Below are 22,525 nucleotides of genomic sequence, written 5' to 3' on the forward strand. Positions count from 1 at the left end.
TGAATTAAGTCAGTATCTCCACAGATACTGTTCAAGCATCATTTAAGCTCATTGCATGAGTTAATGTACTGAAGTTGAATACCAATAAAAATAAGTTATCTTAATAGTTTCTTTCACCTTCTTTCAAAATGGGTATTATATACAGGAACAACAGGAAAACAAGACTGAGTTTTAAAACAAATGTGATACATTTATATAATGGAATACTATGCCGCTGTAAAAAAGAAGGATCTCTAACTCTTTGAGACAGCATGGAAGGACCTGGAGAGTATTATGCTAAGTAAAATAAACCAGTCAGAGAATGACAAATATCACATGATCTCACTTATATGTGGAATTCTAATGAGTAAAATAAACTGACGAACAAAATAAGACCCAGAGACACTGAAGCCTGCAACAGACTGACATGTAGCAGAAGAAAATGGGGTGGGGGGGGGGGGCAGGAAGAGATTAACCAAAGAATTTATATGCATATGTGTATAACCCATTGACACAGACAATAGTGTGGTGAAAGGGGGGAGGAGACATCTGTAATACTTTGTTGATAAATTTAAAAAATAATAATAAATGTGGATATGCACAACCAGAAAGAGAACTACCTGGCCAATCAAGCCTTACATTATAAATAATATGCCACCACCTTAAGGTGAAGTGATTGTAAAAATAAAGTACTTTGCAGTCACCTATGCTTGGTTTTCAATAAACCAGAGAAATGATTAAGTGAAAAAAACAGGATATAAAATTGTAATTTATGATTATAGGGAAATAAACGTCCATAGAAATTGATACTGCTGGATGTCAGGATTTGGCATTCTTTTTAATTTTTTTATAACGTATTTTTCAAATTCTCTAAAGTGCAAACATCCTTATTTCTACAATCAGAAACATGGGAAGATAAGAATCTTCTTTCTCTTTAAGGATGAATGTTCAAACTGCTTCGCACCAATCCCCAACAGGCTGGGCATTGACAAAAGGCCACTGCTCCTGCACAGCACTCTCCAGAAGCATGGCTTCTACCAACAGTGTGGGCCACCAAATGTGGCAATAAAACATCAGCTGACCCCAACTTCCTTCAAACAAGCATTTAACCTCTAGGTCATTAAGCAAAAGACTTATCTGCCATCAGAACTCAGTCCCAGTCGATGACTGGCTATTTTTACTTGAGAGAACATAAACATACAAACCATCATAACCTGTTCAAATCACATTACTTTTTCTGTTTTTTTTGGAAAGGAAAATGACACTTTACCACATTTTAAATCAGTTTATTTATTCATGTAACAGTTTAATTTCCTTTGAAAGCTAGAAAATAAAGATCATTTACCTTCTTATTTTGTTGGGTTTTCCATTCGGTAAACACTTTTCCCTAACTCTCATAAAGGTCAATTTTTTAAAATCTACCCACACACCAAATCACTGAACAGGAATGTGCAAAGCTCTAGGAAAACTTACTTGATTTCTTTTAAAGTGGCAAAAGATCACAATTTGAAATTCTACTATAAAAGAACTCTTCCTTTTTACCTGACAAAACTTGTTTTTGAAGTGGCATAGTTTCAATGATTACAATCCAATAGTAATCCCCACAGTAGATAATATCAATTTTTGAAGTTCTGAGCAAGATATTTGGAGAAATTAATATTATTTTTTTCTTTGACCAGAATTTCTGAATTTGGTACCTATTTTTTCCCAAGTGTCATTTTTTTAAAGGTAACACTCAGAATACAACCCTTAAATTTGTGTCTTGTAAATACAAGAATGGGCAAAGTTAAGGTACATTAGTTATAGGAAGAATGAAGGTAAGTGCATTTAGCGTCACATATGAACTTAAGGCCTTAGTTACTTGATTGTGATTTCAGTATTAGCAACAAATGATTTCCCTCATGCTTACATACACAAGTAAGCAGGCAGACAAAAATTTCTAAACATAAGAAATGAAAACAAACAATTTAATCTTGTTATCAGTCATTACAGTTGGACTCTTTTAAAGTAAGCAATGGTAGTAAAAAAAACCTGATCACATTTCATACAGCAATTTAAAAGAACAGAAATTAAAAGTCTCCTATACAATTGGAGCATCTCGTGATATGTAAAGCGCTTAAGAAGCCCATGTACACTTTTTTTTTTTCCCAGATGCTACCCGGACTATAATCTATCTTAAAACCAACCACTGCATAATGCATTTTGTAGAATGCCTATCTAAAATACACCGTATTTCATAGTGTTTATTACCAATGGGGGGGGCAGATCTCTAGCCTAAACACTAAAAGCAAACATACACAAGACTATTCAACGGTAGCCTGTAATACAAGCTTATGATAGAAAATTTCACATACTTATTAAATAGTATCTTGTGTTCATTACTTCAGCCATGTCAAATTAATACAATTTTTTTTTTCTACAAAGTGACCAGAAAAGACACTGAACTAGAATCAGGAGAGCAGAGTTCTTGGTCCAACTCTGCCTCTACCTACCTATGAGAAAGTTTTCTTAACTCTCATAAAGGCCTCCAATTCCTCAACTTTAAAACAAAGGGGTTGAACAAAATGAATTCTAAGGAGCATTCCCGTAAAATGGGATTTTGTTAAATTTTGAGAACTTCAATTTTTAAAAAAATGACAGCCATCAAATACCAAGCTTGATACTTTATCACCAATAATGTAGGTTACATAGAGCTTTAAGCCAAGGAATTAGAGATTCTTCATTTATGGGACAAAAATGCAAGACTCTTTTTAGCATGCTTTTCGTTATCAGAAAAGGAAGGAAATTTTACAGTGACTATAAAGCATACAACAATGGAAACATTACCTGCATTAGCACTCCAGTAATGGATAGGTGTTACTTGTATTTGTTTTTAGTAACTTTTGCACATAACAGGTTTTATATAGAAGACACCAAAGAGCCAATGACACAATACATGTGATCTGACAAATCAAAATACACTTAAAATGAAAAGGCAACCAAAATATTTAGAACATTTCACTCATTTATAAAATGTATACACAGACCTGGGCCCAAGATACTTGCACCACACAAGTCCCAAAGTCCAATCTCCCTCTCAGATAGAAGTGTATCTTTTACAAAACCAACACCTATTTTCAGGATCAAAATTCACTTGTATTAGACTGTACTCAGTGGGGAAAAAAAAACAAAAACAAAAAAACTGAATACATTTCTATGGTTCCAAAATTTTCTATGCTAATACAAATGAAATAAATTCAAACCCCATAATGCATATTTATACTAAAAATGTGTTTCACATGGTTAACAGATAGATTTGCAAAGAATAAAGTCATTTCTCACAAAGATGATTTCCAAGGCTTGCTCAGTAATAACAAATTTCTATAATGGGAATTTGAGTGTCAAATTGGGCAGAAAAAACACCTACTTTTAACTATTAGTATGAAATATTATATAGGGAATTATTAGGCTCGTTAAAAAGCACTTTACTAGAACCACCAAGAAGAATAAGTCTTTCTTGAGAAGATAGTAAAAGAACCTGTTTAAAATGGGGTAAACACAATAGAGCCACAAGGCATACACATAAACTGGCAAAAATTACAGCACTTTTATTCTCATGGTATTTGCTAATTTTATATTATCGTGAAAACAAACTGATTATGATCTTCCAAAATATCAAAAGTAGCTTGAAATTTATCAATTCCTTTCCTTAATAGAATAAGGTCTTCTACCTACAAATACTGTAAAATCTGAAAGGGTTTCAATGCAAGATAAAATTATGCATTATAAATTTCAAATTATCATAGAGTGGACTCCCTGGTATCCGCATCTAATGACACGACAGACACAAACAAGCTATCGAGCAAGAATCTGTTAACAGTTTTATTTTTTTTTTTATGTTAAATACCATGGGACAGGATTGTAAGGATGAAAAACTCAGTCGACAACTGCCTCACAAGGGATAAGAAAAATTCTGCCATGATATTAGCAAAGGTAAAGGAGAAAATTTACACTGTAAGAGGCACCATTTCCCCACAGAATACCTCTTGGCATTTCCTGAATGAGTGGGATTAGCAATCTAAATAAATCATATCTCAAGAGGTAACAGCAACAGATAAAATTTAAAGGATTATTAAAATAACATTTACAAGACTCTGAACAATTCTTGAACTCTTATTAAAACCACAAAGAAAGAACAATTCTTTATTTATGAATTTCATAAAGGACTGAATGTGCAACTGACATCTGCTAGTGATGATCTGGTAATATACAATTTGTCCAGTAGCCGAACAGTTGGATTTTATTGTTTTCTAACCGTAAGAGATCATTAAAGGCAAAGCCTATATGACGCTGTACACACAAAAAAAAAATGGTCACCGTGGGCCATACTACCAATGAAATGGTAGGTAAACAAATCATTTTCTGGTCAAGAGAAAATAAAAGAAATAGCACTCTGCATGCTTCACTCTACAAGATGAATTTCCCTAGAAAGAATCCAATGAAAATGGCTGCAATTACAACAAGAAGTGAAGGAAGAGGACTGGTGACATTATCTCTGAAGGATGCAGCTGAGGTTGATCCAGGTTTATCCGAGTGTGCTGCCTTTCTGAGCCTTAAGCCTTCATCCTAGGAAAAAAAAAATATATATGCACACACTCACACCAAAAGGTTTTAAATACAAATATGCATATATAAGACTACTGAGCTAAAAATCGACAGAAAGCAATCAGTATGCATGTAGGTGGGTACGGGAATAGAACTGCCAACTGGCATGAGGAAACTAGTTTCTAGGGTGATGCAAATAACCTAAAACTGATTTCTATGAGGGTTGCACAATTCTATAAATTTACTAAAATCACTGAATTGTACACTCACAATGAGTGTCTTTATAGAATGTAAAATATACCTCAATAACGCTGATTTTTAAAACTAGACCTAAGAAATATACTCCTAAAAACCTGAAAAATCAGACATGGCTGTATTTACATAGAAGAAGAAAAATCCCATTAAAATTAATAAAATTTAAGAGTTCTGTGCATGCACTTAAATCCAAGGTGGCTAATAGTATTTTTATACTGGTTACACCTGTCATAGCCCCACCACAGCCAAAGACTACCAGAAAAAACCCCTACAGTCTGACAGGTTTACTGACTCAACGCAACCAGGGCACCCATACAGCCAAGGCACAGGTAAATATCTCACCAAAGGCAGGCAGGACTTTATAGGGTTTGGGAGAAGTTCAGGGTGAAATTTAAATAATGTAGTATATTTTGATATGCTCAAAGTAAAGCAGGAGGGCTGTGTGTGAAAGGGTCAGCATTGGGTCTGAACTGCAAAACAGACACTGAATCCTGTTTCTTTGGAAAATACAAATTACAACAGAAGGGGAATGTTATAAGAAGCGCATTTGAAGCTCTGCACCTGGACTTAACTGGGAGGCTGCTTCTCTGCACCAAAGTGACTTTGACGCTCCAGGCGAGAGCAGGCTGCTTCATTCTTACTGGTATGACGGCTCACAAAGCAAACTTTCTGACAGTCTTATGTTTCTCAGTAAGAAAGCAGTAGGTTGTTATGACACTTTATCAGCTGCAGAATGACCCTGGGAAAAATACTGATATCTGTATCTGGTACCGAGGCAGCTGGTTTTGTCTGTCTGTGTCCATCATCCCAACCAGATGAATGGCAAGGCATATTTTTACTTCCTTAGAGCTAGTTAATTTTTATTGTCTCACACAGATTCCTCTAGTGTACCAAGTAAAAGAGTTCACCTGATGTCATACTATTTTATTTGCATTACTAGATTTTCCAAGGGTTTGTGGGTCTTTTTGGTCTTATGCTAATCAGTCCTATGTGGAGAAGGAGTGATTCTCAATCTCAGCAAGAACTTTAAAAAGTGCTCCTAGTGATTCTGATTCATGAGGTCTGGAGAGGGCCCAGCCAGGTGCATTTTTAAACAGCTCTCTGGGAGATTCAGTTACAGGCTGGATTAAGAACCACACAGGTAGATGAAAAAAAGGGACAGTCGTCAGATATGCTCAAGAAAGTTAATCTGGCAACAAATTATGATGGGCCTTACGTATGAAATGTTAGAGTCTAAAACTGATTCTATAAGCCAGTGGTCTTTTATCTTCTAAACAGCAGAATACTTTTTCAAATAACATCTCCTAGAGAACATCAGCTTATAAACAGTTGAGACCAGGAATTAAGTCTCACTCACCTATCTCCTTGTACACTCTTCCTGTTTTCCAGCCCTGCCCTACCTGTGCCATTCCTACTTACCTTCCCCCTCCCTGCCAAGAGATAAAGTGTTTTTTTGAACAAATATATTGAGCATACTAAGGAACACAACTCTCATCAAAAAACACAACTGTACAAGTCATGGCAGACAAAGTAAAAGTAACAAAAACTGCATGATGTGTGAGGCTGAAATGAAGATTATTTTTCCATTATCCAGACAGCTGCTGGGGGCAGGAGAGTCCCTGAGGAGATACTAAGGAATATCAAGAGATAGCCAGAAAAATTATTTCAACACAGACCAATTCAAGATATAATGCCTTTGATTCAGAAAGTAGTTCCTATGCACACTTAACGGAACAGCCAAATGTAGATTAAGTTCATAATTTAGCTTATTTACACATATACATTTTTGTACCATCTCCTTTGATACAAAAAGCTCAAACAAAGCCTTAAAAAGAAACTTAAAAGGTATTCAGATCTTGAAATAATTACTTGTCAAAGGCTAATTAATAATCTCCATACATATTCAAATAAGTCCTCAATTCACCAGTCCATTCATTTATTCATTCAAATCTATTAATGACTACTGTATACGAATGTGCTATATAGTACAAATTAAATTTGTGGAATGCAAAGATGAATCCACACAGTCCTTGCCCCCAAGGAAACTACTGCCCACTAGAGGGAAGAACACCTCCAAGTAAGAGGTATGGTGGAAACAAAGAGAGACAGCATTCCTAAACAATTTTTCTTTTCTTTTTGGAGGAAGAATATCCTACAAAAGGTTGTACTAAAAAGATGACAAGAAACAAGTACCAAGAGATGAATATGCAAGTATGTACTGCTGTGAGGGTAGGGACAAGAATTCAAGGCATTCCAGTCAGAGGAAAGAACTTAAGCTAAAGCAAAGGAAGGATAATAAAACAGAGAAACTGTAGCCCAACACTGTCCAATACAAATAGAATACCAACTTCAAATGCAGGTCACATATGTAATTTTAAATTTTCTAGTAGCGATTAAAAAATAAAAAGAGCCCGGCCAGTGTGGCTCAGCAGTTGAATCCATCAGATTGAGGTTGAATTCCCAGTTAGGGCACATGCCCAGGTTGCGAGCTCGATCCCCAGTCAGGGGAATACAGAAGGCAGCTGATTAATGACTCTCTCATCATTGATGTTTCTATCTCTCTCCCTTCCTCTCTCTGAAATCAATATATTTTTAAAAAGTAAAAAAAAAACCTGGCAAAATTAATTTTAATAATACATTATATTCAACCCAGTAAAACCAAAATATTATCTCAATACGTAACAATATAAAAAAGGTGTAATTTTACTTTTTTGGAGTATTAAGTATAAGAAATCAGTGTGTATTGTGATGTATTCATAGCACATCTCAATTCAAACTAACAACATTTCAAGTGCTCAAAAGCAACAGATGACCAGTGGCTGGCTACTCAATGGGCAGGCAGCAGGCAGTTCTTAAGACTGGAGCACACAGCGTGAAGAATACAAACAAGAGAGGAAGCTAGCACTGTCCAGGAAAATGAGAAGTCATGCTAAAATTGTCAAAAGAGGCTGGGAGTGGGGAGCAAAAAACAGGACATAATCAAATCGAAATAAAGGAGAAAGAACTGACCAAAGATAAATTAAACAACTGATAGATAAGATGGCCTAATAATATTCACATATCCAATGTATTCATTTAAATCAACTTATTTTCAAAACACAACTTACTCTCAGGTATCGATTTTCTTCTGATAGCTTCATCATTTCTCCCTGAAGTCTTTTACACTCTTCCATGAGTTTCCTTGTTTCAGTATCACTGAGTGAAACACTATGTGGTTTTGGCATAGGTCCATCTTGTTTAGATGCATTCAGAGGAACAGCTTTGCTAGGCTCCATATCATTCTGTATCACAAAGACAGTGAGAATTTTTTTAACTGACCAAATCTCCTTACAGGTTTTCAACAAATAAAATTTTAAATTCCACATCCTTCTTTTCAAAACAATTACTTAGAAGTTTTGACAATTTTCAGTAAGAATTTTTTTGGATAGCAAATGTTATGGTCACCTGCTACAACAATTTTAGAAGGACTAAATCAGTAAATGTTAGCAGTTAGATAAGCAAATAAGCCCACTCCCTTCCTCTACTTCCATAAGCCTTTGCACTTACCTTTGCACTTATCATATATCATAATAATGTATTTTTTACATTCTTTCCTATAATACTTCAAAGGCTGGGAGAGCAAGAGTCATTTCTCTTTGTATTTACCCGTTAACCCAGCACTCTGACATTAACAGTAGTTATTCAATGAAAGTATTCAGAAAAACGACAAAATCCAAATAGGAAGGTCATTTTCAGTGCTCCAATTCTGCAATTCAAATGAGGTTCTGGGAGGGTGGGGGGATATTATCGTAATGATTCCCGTAAAATTAGGAAACTACTGAAGAAAACTATTTAAAAGAAAACCTAACTTTACCAAAGAACTTATATGCATATATGCATAGTCCATGGACAGACTATAGTGCATGGGGAGAGGGTGGGAGCAGGGGTGTCAATGGGGGAAAAGAAGGGGACATCTGTAATACTTTAAACAATAAAGATAATTTTTTTTAAAAAAAGAAAAACCTAACTTCAATTAAAGGGAAAAATGACTGAACACATTCTTGTGAAATAATGAACACAAACATATAGCAAAAAAAGAAAGAGAAGAAGGGAGTTAATTCCATGATCTTAAACTCAAACATAAATGATTCTTTCAAATCATTAACATAATTCATAAATTCAGTATGAATTTATAAATTCAATATGGAATCACAGTACAAAGGCACTTTTAAAACTATGAGCCCCCAAAATCTTAATTCCTATCAACACTTAACCATTTGAAACTAGTGGCAAAGGCATGAAGATAAATATCTAAGTACTCCTGAGCCTGTTATCTAAGGTGCCTTGATATCCTTCAATCCTAAAATCATTTATCCCATCACTACAACATAACAGTACTAGTGCAAGAAGTTATCTTTTAATTAAAATTTTACTTGCTGAAAATTTATGAAATGTTTTATTCAGATATAAACTTCTAACAAAAATATTTCCAAATCAACTTTATGGCATTCCACAACACTCATTAGATTTTAATTATAGATTACATACCTATCAAATCATCCCAGGTTCTGAATTTATAAGTGTAAATAAACTGTTCAAGGGGCAAAACTAGTATTTTCTTATGAAAGGGAGGGGATTTGATCATTATTCCTAAATCCATGTAAAAATTAATTTTATGAGATTCTAATGTACACTATATAGTATTTGACCTCGATTTTCCCATTTTTCTTTAGAAGCTTCCGATCTGTGAAGGATTCTTAAGAAAGCTACTGCGATGTTCTTCTCTGAGCTTTGCTCTTGCTAGCTCTCATTCTTCACCCTACCTTCCTTCCCTCACCCCAACTAATCCCATGTCTACTATATATAATTCGTCTCAGATATATTTTGCACTCCACCAATATTCTTTCCCTTAATAGTAATTATATTTCAAAACCGTTTTTCAAACGTGCTCAAATTCCAACCTACAAGTCCAACTTCTGAAAATGAGGGTGCCATGTTGCCTTCCTCTGTAAAAAAGAGGGCAATAGTCAACAACATGGCAACTGAGGAATCTTTAGGTTTTGGTTAAGAATTGGGGGGAAAATGTCATGCTCATACCAAAAAGTTGACTAAAAAATTAGAGATAAAAGAGGCCAACAAGTGAAGACAAAAAAATTATAATGAATTATTATCAAACTTTACAATTGGATTTTTATTTTTAAATAAAGTCTTGAAATTTAAGAAAATTTAGAATTTTGAGAGGAGAGGAAATTACCTTCCATTATCTCATCAGTCCAACACGACTATTATTTATGCTATCCAATATTTTTTCATAAGCACACTTTGTAAAATCAGCATACACGTAACATTTTAACCTTTCTTTATTCAAATTATATACGTATCTTTTATCATTTTAAATGACAACATATGTCATTAAATATTCTATTCTGTGCTTTATTTACAAAAATTACTTAAACATTTCACTTTTGTTAGACATTTAATGGGTTGCTTCCATTCTTTGGGATTTAAGTGACATCTCAATAAATATCTTCTTATGGTGGCAGAACTGGATTTCCTTTTTTATTGAAATTTTCCTTAATGTTGTTATATTGCTTTTATAACCAATAGAAGAAATGTCATAACCAACTTGTGGAGCATAAACATAAGACTAGGCAGGGATGCAAAAGATACAGTGAAGCTTAAACACATTTCAAAAGCGAGCTAAGTCAGTCATGAAACAAGTTACATGGAGTACAATTATATCATGTACTATTTAGGGCCCCTACAAACCAGTCAACATACATAGGAGATGCAAAGAAATCTAATTTATTTATATATATTTGAAGTATAAGCATATATAACCTAACTTAGTTGGGGGTTAAAATGTAGTAACAATCTGAAGAGTCTGATGGGAAACACTAAGGCTGCTGTGACTTTAAGTATATGCTTCCATTCAGGAGCTCCATTAGTGAGGTTTGGCTCCAGGAAAACAGCTTGTTCCTTGCGAGTTAGTTCAGACTGGTCCAGAAAGTGGAGATTGGTTTTTCTGAGAACCATGAAAAAAGCAAACTAGAGGAATTCAACAACATGCTGCAACACTTAGAAAACTGATGAATAGTAACATTACATTAACATTATTAATTAACACTGTAACTTAGAATAAACTAAAAGGCCAAGGCCATGGTATCAATTAAGAAAATATACCCTACCTTGTACTTTTTCCACTGTTTTATATTATTTAGCCTATCTGCAGTAATCCCTTCTCCATCTGTGAGATGAATTTACTTCTGTGTTTTAGTGTGTGTTTTTAACAACCTTCAGAATTTCAATTCCAATATTCTAAGTAATTCCTATTGGAGGTAATTAGACAAAAAAAGAGCTAGGGACTGGAACTTGGGAAACATAAAATATAAGGCAAAGTAGATTTTTGGAATGAAGTATTGAGAAGGACAGAGAAGCTAAATAATGTAAATATGGGACTTCATTCTTATGACTATTGTGAGTAAGGGGTGTAAATATATAAAAGCTAATGTCAAGAAGCTATGGAATCAAATTGTTCAGAGGCATAATTAAGGTCTTACCCTTGGAAAATATAGTATTTGATAAGGTTACTGAAGATTTATTTTCACTCTAAACAACCAATTTACTCTGTTACTCTAGGATCATCAGTAACTAAACAAATTTACATAAACGATCATTAAAAAAATATGTTTATCCTCACTCACCTGAGGATATGTTTACTGATTTCAGAGAGAGAGGAAGGGGGTGTTAGAAAGAGAAATACCGATGTGAGAGAAACACCCATCAGTTGCCTCCCATACTCATCCCAATCAGGGATTGAACCCACAGCCTAAGTACATGCCCTGATCAGGAATTGAACCTGTACCTTTTGGTGTACGGGAGCCACCCAGCCAGGGCGGATCAGATTCTTTTAAGCCTTAATATACATATTCTCTGCAAAGCCAAATCAAAGTATAAAAAACCTGTTCAAACTGTGGGGCTCCTGGAGTTTCCAGTAAGCAAGAAACAGAAGAGGGAATCATACAGCAACCATTACACTTCCTAAAAGTCAACGCGCGCACACACGCACAAGCACAAACACACACAGGCACACGTGCATGCGTGCACACACGCGAAGACATCAATAAATTCAAATATGACCTAAGATCTTTAGGGTTGATACTACAAATTCTCCTACCCTGGGGCATTGTAAATAACTAACAATGTAGTTAAAGAGGGGTTACTATTATTTGTATTTGATAACAAACCACAAAATAGTAATTTCATTTATCTTTTGTTTACAGATATAAATACAAATACTTATCTGAAAAGCAATGTTTGACAGCTCCTACCTTGACTGCTCTGCCTGCTAAGTCTTCAGATATGCTACTAACTTCCTTTTTAGAGTATACTCCCAAAATCTCAATGAAAGGACAAATTATAGCAATTTCATAACAATGTTCAAACTTACATTTGTCCTGCTCACTACTGAGATTTTTTTAAGTGTTATATTTTTTTGGTTTTTTGAACAGAGAATAGCCTGTGTACATAATTTTTAAGTGAGTTCTGCAATTTTAAACACAGGTGAAAATTTCAATTCTATTTACTTCACTTAACACACTCACAATACCACATATGTGCTAGGTAACTTACATTAAATAACCAGTAACACTAGTAGACTCCTATGTCTGTTAACTCCCTAAAACAAACCTTCTGCTTCTCCTGTTTGAATACATTGAGTCCCCTGGGGTCATTCTTCGTGTTATAACTGGCAGGAATTGCAACTGTGTTGTTGTTGATGATGTTTATTGAAGTGACAGCTGGAGCAGTCCCTGGTGGAGTTATACCCTGAGGTGGCATGGGAAACATATTCTCAGATTCGCACCAAACTCTGAGTTCTCCTGCATGGTGCTGGGAATGACTAACACAGAAATCATTAGGCTCTAAAACATTCACATTTTATTCTATATAAAGGTGTTTACATAAGAAATAATAGTAATAAATAATAACTATGTTAAAACAAAAAATACAAAATTTCTGAACTTATTTCCCCAAGAAAATTAGCTATGACCAATTTGTATTATGTTCACAAATTAATGTACAAACCTTATTAAATTTATGCTAGCCTCATAGTGTCTTAAAATGAATACTTTCAAACTTTGTGGCTCTGAATTTTGTTACTAATCAATACTGTCAATATCTAAACAACAAGCACTTCTTATTTTTCTCACCTTTGATAACACTCAACCTGAACAATTTTTAAGTTAAATGAATTTTTTCCCCTTGAGGTTCAAAAACTATAGTGATTTATAAATCTCTCCTGTACTCAACAACACCCCTCCCCAAATACACACACACCTCCCTCTCCCAGGACCAATAAATAAATTTAAAGACACATAAAACATTCTAGTATACCATTATCTCCATAGTTCTCCTATCTTCTCAAATTCCTCAAATACAGATAAAAATATTACAAAAAAGGTTTCAAACAAACTCTGAAATAACATTTATTGATATATAGGTTATTGTATATAATAACTAAGAAAACTCTATCTTACTTAATAATGCACTGTCCCCAATCTGTTGTCTCAATAGAAAATAATGTATATTTAATCACAAAAAGTCTATACATAAGACCAATGACCTTTTCTTGACAGCCCTTCATCGTTCATTAAAACAAATCACTATTTTTTCCTAGAAAATAAGTCATTAATAGATGTTATATGTAGAGCATAAATGAAATCCAATACATTTTAAAAGTTGGGAAAATGCCAAGTAAAGGTGCAAGGCTCAAAAAAAACCCAAACCATTTTTACTTTAACACAAAGAACTGAATAGGTGATAAACATGATAAATAATGCGTTAACTAAAAACACAATCAATCTTGAAAAAATACTACTAACTGGACATTAGATTTAATACAGAGTTGACAGTAACTAAAAAGGGCTAATAATTCAGAAAACCCCACTTTGTAAAATATAAAATATCAATGTTTTAGTATAATATGCCTCCAGCTATCAAGAACCCAAGAACAATGCTGAATGGCTCTCAGTATGAGCGCTGAATACAACTCAACTGAACTCTATGGGCCATTAATTTACTGAAATATATCCAAAGATCTGCTGTTCCCTAGGACTAAGGAGACCACAAATTTTAGTGTGCTTAAAGGCAGTATTAGCTAATACCTGTTATCCAGGAATAATTGTTAATAGTACTTCCTTTTATTCTAAAACCAAAAGGCCCCTAGATTCCTAAGCCACTTTATCTATAATCCATATTAGACAGTTATTTCCCAAAAAGAAGCCCACATTCTAATGATGGGTCATATAAATTAAGAGTTGTTTTGTCACAAAAAATGACATCTTTAAACTATAAAAATAAAAACCACTACACTTCTAAAGCTGGCACCTTTTTTATTCTACAAGACTGACCACAAAGCTTCAATCATTTATTTATATAGTTGATCAAGGTCCTGAAAGAACTGAAGAAACCAATAAAATAGCATACCCTTTTCCATTGTTTTTAGAACATGCAAATGTCTAAGGATTAATAGCATACCTAAAAAGATTCAAATCCTCAAACAGATATACTATATAGCTTACTTAAATTAAATGCCCATCTACTTCTTGGAGCGGGGTGGTACAGGGAGATGGGCAAGGAGCTGCAGGCAGAGAGGTTTGAGAGTGGGATGGGGTGCTTAATGTAAAAACCATCATAAAGTATAAGACCTGTAAGACCTGCTCGGTACACCAACTTTGAGAAAAATATATCAACAACTATGATAACTATCTATCTACTTTGGATATACTGACTAAATTTTTCTAAGCTGACTACCAAAGATCATAAATTCTGATGAACAACTCTTTAAAATAAATGTGTGAGAAACCACTAACTGAATGTGGGCTTCACTGCACTCAACACTAAATGTGCCATCCTGAGTTTTTTAGTATATTAAACCTAAAGATGTCAAAAACTAAACTAAATTTTGCTTCAATTAACATACTTTTTTTTACAACATATTAACAAATAAACTAAAAAACACCCAAAAAACACGATAAAGGTCAAACAATCTTAATTCACTATATAGTAATCATACTATAAACAAAAAACATTTTTAACATTTTTAACATTTTTGTTAATCTTGCACATTTAGAAATGTATTTTCCTTGAATAGGAAATATCACCTTTAAACAATTTGTGTAAGTCAGAATTCAGCTTTTATCAATATTAACATTTTATCAATTTATCTGTAGTAAACAAACTTTATCTAGACAAAACACTATTCAATAATGCCCTAATTTCCCGACAAGTTTCAAAGTAAACTGAAGATAAACATACAGAAAAAAGGATATTGTGTTATTTTGTAATTTTATCTATGCTAGATAAATACTAGATGGTTTCTAACTAAATTTCTAGCTAGGTGCTAGAAAGGAATAAATGTCAAAGACAGTTTTTAAGCAATTTTATCAACGTCAACTATAAACACTGAACTGGAAATAGAAAGATTCAATTATCAACAGGGTCTAATTACCACATGAATTATTATAAAAGATTTTTTATATGTATTTTTATATATATAAGGTTTCATCCTTAATTATTATAACAAATAAAAACTTTATCATATATTTCATACTATTATAATATAAACTCCAGGTTTGGCAACATTAAGGTTTCATATTTTCTAAAAAGGTTGAGTTGCAACATTAAACTGATGACTTGACAAAGTCTCATAACAAACAACTCAGAACTGGATCTAAATATATTTCTCAATAATTAAGATTTCTTATAGAATCTGCAGGTATATAGGACAAAACTCAGTATCTATAATAAATAACTTGCAAAAGAAAAACAGAGAGGACGTCTATAGATTAAAAGATTTAAGAAACATTATCATCCAATAGCAGTATGTGGACTTTTAAATCAATTCCAACAAACTGGCAAAAAAACTTTTTAATGCATTTGTGAGATTAACTTGAATGCTGCTTGGATTGTTTGATATTAATAATATATTAAGCTTAAAGGCTTAATGGCAGTATTGTCATTAAACTGCTTTCCCTTCTCTTATATTTGAATGATACATACTGAAATATTACAGATTCAACTATATCACATCTGGGATTTGCCTTAAAACAATGTGAGATGGGAAGTAGTGAGGTGTAGATGAAATAACATTAACCATAAACTGGTAACTGTTAAAACTAACCATAGGTTCACGGGGATTCATTGTTTATCTACTGTTCTAAGTGTTTAAAGTTTTTCCAAATAAAATATTAAAAAAAACACACACATTACCTTCAGCAAATATTCCCTACAACTTAATCTCAATAATTGTACCTGAAGTCCAAGTAGTTCAGTTAGTGCAAATACATTCTGCAGCTAGTTCATCCAGCCTCAAAATGAGATATTCTCTGGAGTACTTTGAAATTACTAAACAGACTTCAGGTTACTAACACCTGGTCTAAAAATTTACCAGAGACAAATTACTTCTGCTCATGTTCCATGGTGTGGGACTCTAAGGACTACATTCAATATTTGTTCAAGCCCTTTGGCAGATCCAAAACCGCTTTCTTGGATTACTATGGGGATACACCTCTATGTAGATACACCTGTTACTCTCCTCTATGATAAGGTAAAATGGCTAGGCTCAACTTCCATTTCCATCAACTTCTGGTTTGGTTTCCAAAGTACTGAGAACTACTCTTGATCAGCAATATCAAATACTTGGCTTCCATCCCCTTTCAGGCTATAATGTCAAATTTTCCACTATCCAAAGAATACAAAAGCCCAGATGAAAGACAGCTCTAAGTTTATTAAATGATTATTAAAAAATCATATAAATATTGAGAAAATATCAGTACATGTTTTAAAATAAGTCAACCCATATTCCACTGAATTTCACTTTTTGGAATATATCTGAAGGAAACTAAAATACTACATCAAAGAGATATCTGTACCCCATGTTTATATAACAGCATTATCTATCATAGCAAAGACATGGAAATAACCTAAGTGGTCATTGACAGATAAGTGGATAAAAAAGTTGCGGTGTATATATATATATGACACAATATTATTCAGCCATAAAAAAAAGAAGTAAATCTTGCCATTTGCAGTAACATGGATGAACCTTGAGGGCATTCTGCTAAGTGAAATAAGTCAAGACAGAGAAAGACAAATACTGTAGGATCTCACTTATATATGGACTCTTAAAAAAACTCACAGAAAAGAGATCAAATCGGTGGTTACCGGAGGCAGGAGTGGGTGAGGGAACTGGATGACATGAATAAACAGTTTATTCCAAGTTTGGCTATTCCTGGGTATTTTGCTCAGTATTGATTTTGGTCAAAATCAATCTGATTTTCTTTTTTCTTACTGTAAGTGGTTTATGGTAAGATAATTTATAAATATTGCTGCCTTTAATCTGATTTTATTCTTTAGTAAATAATTTTTATGTTGCTTTTTGATTAGTGTGAGGTAAATATAATTTGGAGGACTGAGGGATATGTGTATGTAATTTAAAAAGTAGTCTTTGAATGTATAGAATGGGTTGTTGTCACTTTCTGTATTCCCTTTCTGAAATGCAAATTTGAATCTTTCTGTGGCCCTACGGGGTACCTGAAAGGTAAACTGGGTTTTTTTTGGGGGGGGGGACTTAATATATAAAATAATATGAATAAACAGAATTGTTTGTCAAAATTGGGTTATAATCTGACATGACTATTGCCTTGATCTGGAGGCTCTTTGCTCTACTGAAAAGTAAGCTTGCAGATTAAGTACGTAGGCTCAATTATTGTGTTACTTTCAGTGTAAGCTGAAATAAAGAAGTCCCTGAATGGCAATTAGGTGTTGATCAAATTACTTTGTTTTTAAATGCTTTTTAAAAGGGATTTTGAGATATGTACCCAAAATAAAAAATGTGAATGCATATATCTTATTCATGTAAATTAAACATTTTACCCTCAGATTGCTGGTATACAGTTGCCAAAAAGTGGTTTACATCTGTTATTTAATTATATTTATGTATATAAATGTCTCATTCTATAAAGAACTTGAAATAGTTTAAGTGGAAAAAATTTGGTAGAATTAAATGATTCTTCTCCATCATGCAGAAATGATTCTTCTCCATCATGCAGTTTCTATCTAAAGGTATTTTTCTTCTTGAACAAATGTTATTAAGATAAAAAGAGCATATCAAGTTTTTTTAAAACTAAGCACTAACTCTTATAAAGTGAAATGGCCATTATTACACACCCCACAAAGGTCAAAACAAAAGGAAAATTAATCTCAAAGTAACAGAGCTTGTCAACAGCTTCCAATTTCTTACTTACCAATTTATCATTTTCATTGGGCATTTCAAAAACACATCTCAATTTAGAATCCATTAATTCATCGGGTTTTGCCTCTTTCCACTAAAAACAAACAAAACCAAACATGAGACAGAAGAGATATGACCATGACAAATAGGTTTCACCTCAAGGGACAACTAAAGGATTAGTGTAGCTGCTTGGAGCAGAAGTGCTGTGTTTGGCTCAGTCAAGATGCAATGCTGCATTGCACTCTGTATTGATCACCCTGCCATAGTTATCTGGCAATGCCAAAGAAATTTCTATATAAGCCTAAGAAGAGCTACTATCACCATCCATTAAAATCACACTAACATCTCTATAGAGATTACAGGACTTTCTTCTTAGTAGGATTTCTAAATTGTTTCTAAAAAATACTATTTCAAAATTCTTTCATTTTTACAGTCAGGATTATCTATAATAAACAGATTCATAGATTTTTTTAAAATTAGGTTTCTCAATTGAGAACTACACAAAACCCACAGTTTAAACAACATTCCCCAAAATAAATTCTGTTCAATTTCTATACTTACCACAGCTTCCATATCTGAAATGTTTGGTGGAGCAAAAATTGTCTGTACCATAAACTTGTGTTTACTTTTTTCATTGGGATCATAGTCAAAAGGCTGTAGCATTACTAAATAAAAAGAAAGAACATATTACATTGTCTTTCACATCTGTGTGCTTCTTATTCCTATTATCTGATTCACTAATATGCAAATTTAAAGAAAACCAGGAAGCATTCAAGAACCCAAACACTGTTTTATTTACATTTAGGATCCAGAATCAACTTTAGGTTTTACAATTATTTTTCAATTTTCCACCATTCTGATTTGCTAAGTCTTTAACAACCCACAAATTAAACAAATGGCTATTAAAAAAATACCAATCCATGATTGTCCCCTCTATACTTATGTTTGGTAAAGTTTTCAAAACTTTCCCAAAACTATTTTCATGCCTGCAAGCTTGAATTAAATCTAGTAAATTTTCTATTGAAACTAGTTATAAATGCAGGCTTCCTTTAGTAGAGATAATATCTCTTAAAATTAGACAACTGGATTATTTAAAGGAGAAACACTAAGTAACTTAAAAACTCACTACACCATGTATTAGTGTTCTAATATAACTAATTTTTTTTAATGGATTTTTTTTTAAATCTTCAATTTTAGAGAGGGAGAAAGGGAGGAATGGAGGAAAGGACAGAGGAAGGGAAGGAGGGAAGGACGGAGGGAGGGAAACATAAATTCAAGAAACGAACATCAACAGGATGCCTCCCATTCTCTCCCCAACTGGGGACTGAACACGAAACTTATGTATGTGCCCTGACCGGGAATCAAACCTACAACCTTTTAGAGTAGGGCATGATACTCCAACCAACCGAGTCACCTGGCCAGGGCTAAAAATAGATTTTAAATAAACACCCATTCAAAAGGAGTTTATCAATTTGTTTAAACCTGAATCTAAGAAAGCAAAGTATACAAGGAAACCATAAGGTCTCATGATTCCTTTAATTTTTCTAGCATTCAAATAATTATATTCAAAATTTTCCTAAGCATTTATGATTGTCAGTGCCCTATAAAATAGGGTTTTTAGAGACTCCATGTGGTTGTAAGTCATGCTAAATTATGTAATATGAATCTAATAATTAATGAATCAGCAATTATGTAAAATATGTATATAGTATTGTGGAAAGTTATTCCCCTGCTAATACTTACATCATTTCTAAGATGTATATACATTTCAACACTTTCAGAAGGACATATGCAATTAAGCAAATGTGAGAAATATCAACTATATAAGAAAATCTTATTTCTAAGCTATGTCTGAGAAGTCCATCAACTTCCATCACGGTTAAAAACAAAATTTTTTTTAAGCCAAATACATAGCAGCAGAAAATGCACAGGATAAACACCCAGAATCCAAATAAAGCACAATAAATTTCCATTAATACTCCACTGAGCAATCATTACAAGCTAATCACTGGGATCTAGATAAAAGGAAAACTTCAAACATGACTGTGACTTTATGACAGTTATACCATAAGGTTGCAAATAACAAGAGGAAGACAATCTTAAAATGTATATAAAATGTTAAAGGGAGGGGGGGGAAATGAGTATAGAAGTAGAGTCAATCAGAGAAAGTTGCTAGAGGAAGTGTAGTTTGAGTGACTCCTTGTACAGAAAGGCACTACACTGAAAACTGGAAAAGCTAAGTTCTAATGGGAAGAGAGGGATCTGAGGACAAATCATAATTAGTGTGTCTGGAACTTTTAATAAGTCAGGTGTTCAATACAAGGGGTTTATGTGGGAAAAAGCGCTTTGAAAAAGTACACTATTTTTACTTTTTAATTATTATTTTTTAATGATCACACACAAGAATGTGGAGATGCTCTGAAGAATATATGACCAAATAAGCCAGGCAGCGAAAGACAAATATCACATGATCTCGCTTATACATGGAATCTAAAGAACTTAATAAACTGATGAACAGAATAGATTCAATGACATGGAAGCATAAATGAGAATGATGAATGTCAGAGGGATGGAGGAGGGTGGGTGGGTGGAGGGGGAGAGAGTAACCAAAGAATTTATGTGCATATATACACAACCCAAGGACATGGACAACAGTGGGGAGAGGGACTGGGGAAGGGGAAGGAAAGGGGTGGAACAGGTCATTGGGGAGAAAAAGGGACATCAGTAATATTTTAAACAATAATAAAATTAAAAAAAAAAAAAAAAAAAAAATATATGATCAAGATAGGGAAACTAATTGTCAGCAACAGAAAGGAAAAGATTCTGGGGAAAGGAAATTCAGCATGAAGACTGGCATGGGAACAATGATTACAGAACAGAAAAGGAAGATGATTTGGGGAGAATCAAGCACTGATGTGTTTGAATAGGTATACTGAGGCCACAGCACTGGAATCAACTGTCTGTGTCCATGAGTTATGCTTATAAACATGTAAGGTCTTTGATTAATCTCTCCCCACTCACTCCCCCCGCCCCACCTTCCCTGAGATCCCTCAGTCTGTTCCATGCTTCTATGTCTCTAGACCCACTTTGTTCATCAATTGATTTTATTATATTCCACATGTAAGTGAGATCATGTGGTACTTGTCTTTCTCTGACTGGCTTATTTCACTTAGCATAATACTTTCTAGTTCCCTCCATGCTGTGTCAAAGAATAAAAGATCCTTCTTTTTTACAGGTGCATAGTATTCCATGGTGTAAATGTGCCACAGCTGTTTGATCCACTCACCTAATGATGGGCACTTGGGCTGTTTCCAGATCTTAGCTATTGTAAATTACACAATTTTAAAATAAACATTAACACAGTAAAACTTCAGCAATCTAGAACCCTCAAAGAAAGTCATTCTGAATAGTTTTATGGACTCCTGGGGATGTAACTGTTTGCACCGAAAACTATTTTTAACCACACAAATAGAAATAATTCTATTTTCATCCACTGTAACTAAAGCTTGAAGATTTAGGGAGCAAATTCCAGAATGCATGTACTCATTGCTTTATCATATTTCTCATCCATTCCCCCAGGAATTGACGACATGGACAAATACAAAAGCATTCCTTCCAGGTCACCAGACCACCAGACTCACTAAAAACATCTTTCCTAGGGCCTCCTTGCTCTGAGTTTTGGACTCTAGATACCGAGGGAGGATTCAGGGTCATTAAGAATTCTATGGTCTGTCTTCTGCTGCCTTTGCAATCAGGTCCTACTTCTAAATACTCTCAATGGATCTGCTCTAGGCTCTCGCTCTTTATATAAATTGCTATTTTTAACCTCTGTGGACTTGAAAACTGATAGTGAATTATTATATCTTAGGAGTACTTATTAGGAACACTCAGGCATGTGTTGTTGTTTTTTAAGGTACACATGTCTAGGCCACGTCCCCAGAGATTCTGATCTGGGAGGGTCCACATGTGCTCCTGTTCCCTGTGTTATTACGACATGCAGTGAGTGTTGAGAGCCACTGCTAGAAAGTAAGAGTAAATGGTCTCTTGTGAAGCCTGAGAGGTTCTCCCATAAGTAAGACACATTCTCATGCTTGTTTCCTGTTTCTCAGCTATGTTAGATCATTAGAAAGTACTGTCTTGGAAAGGAAAGAAAGGAACATTTTATAGCGGGCATTAATCATGGCATTAGCACAGACTCCATGGCAAGGGTAAGTAATCCATATATGGAAGTCACCAAGTATACTCCTTGGACTACAAGTAAACACAAAAGGGAGTAATAAAAATAAAATTTTCAAGTGCAGGGCACTGTTTACAATGAAAAGCAGAAATACTCATCTAATTTGATACAATCAGCAAAAAGGAATTATATATATATATTTTAAGCAAACAATTTAGAATACTTCTATAATTGCATGTAACATGTAACAATAGCTA

General features: G+C 33.9%; 1 protein-coding gene across 2 annotated transcripts in view; it reads right to left on the minus strand.

Moving 5' to 3' along the window:
• Positions 1-1,244: 1,244 nt before the first annotated feature.
• The window catches only part of VAPA (VAMP associated protein A), a 37,908-nt gene continuing 16,627 nt past the window's right edge, over positions 1,245-22,525 (minus strand). Inside the window, exons 3-7 of one of the 2 annotated variants that reach the window (XM_016208927.2) lie at positions 18,653-18,756; positions 18,105-18,185; positions 12,487-12,624; positions 7,926-8,099; positions 1,245-4,584 (exon numbers count right to left, since the gene is read on the minus strand). In XM_016208927.2, coding sequence (XP_016064413.2) covers positions 4,426-4,584; positions 7,926-8,099; positions 12,487-12,624; positions 18,105-18,185; positions 18,653-18,756 — 656 coding nt within the window. In that variant the 3' untranslated portion in view covers positions 1,245-4,425. The remainder of the gene's footprint in view (positions 4,585-7,925; positions 8,100-12,486; positions 12,625-18,104; positions 18,186-18,652; positions 18,757-22,525) is intronic. The other variant, XM_016208926.2, reaches the window with a different exon arrangement.

Source organism: Miniopterus natalensis, chromosome 7 (assembly GCF_054644295.1).
Source record: "Miniopterus natalensis isolate mMinNat1 chromosome 7, mMinNat1.hap1, whole genome shotgun sequence".
Taxonomy (NCBI): domain Eukaryota; kingdom Metazoa; phylum Chordata; class Mammalia; order Chiroptera; family Miniopteridae; genus Miniopterus; species Miniopterus natalensis.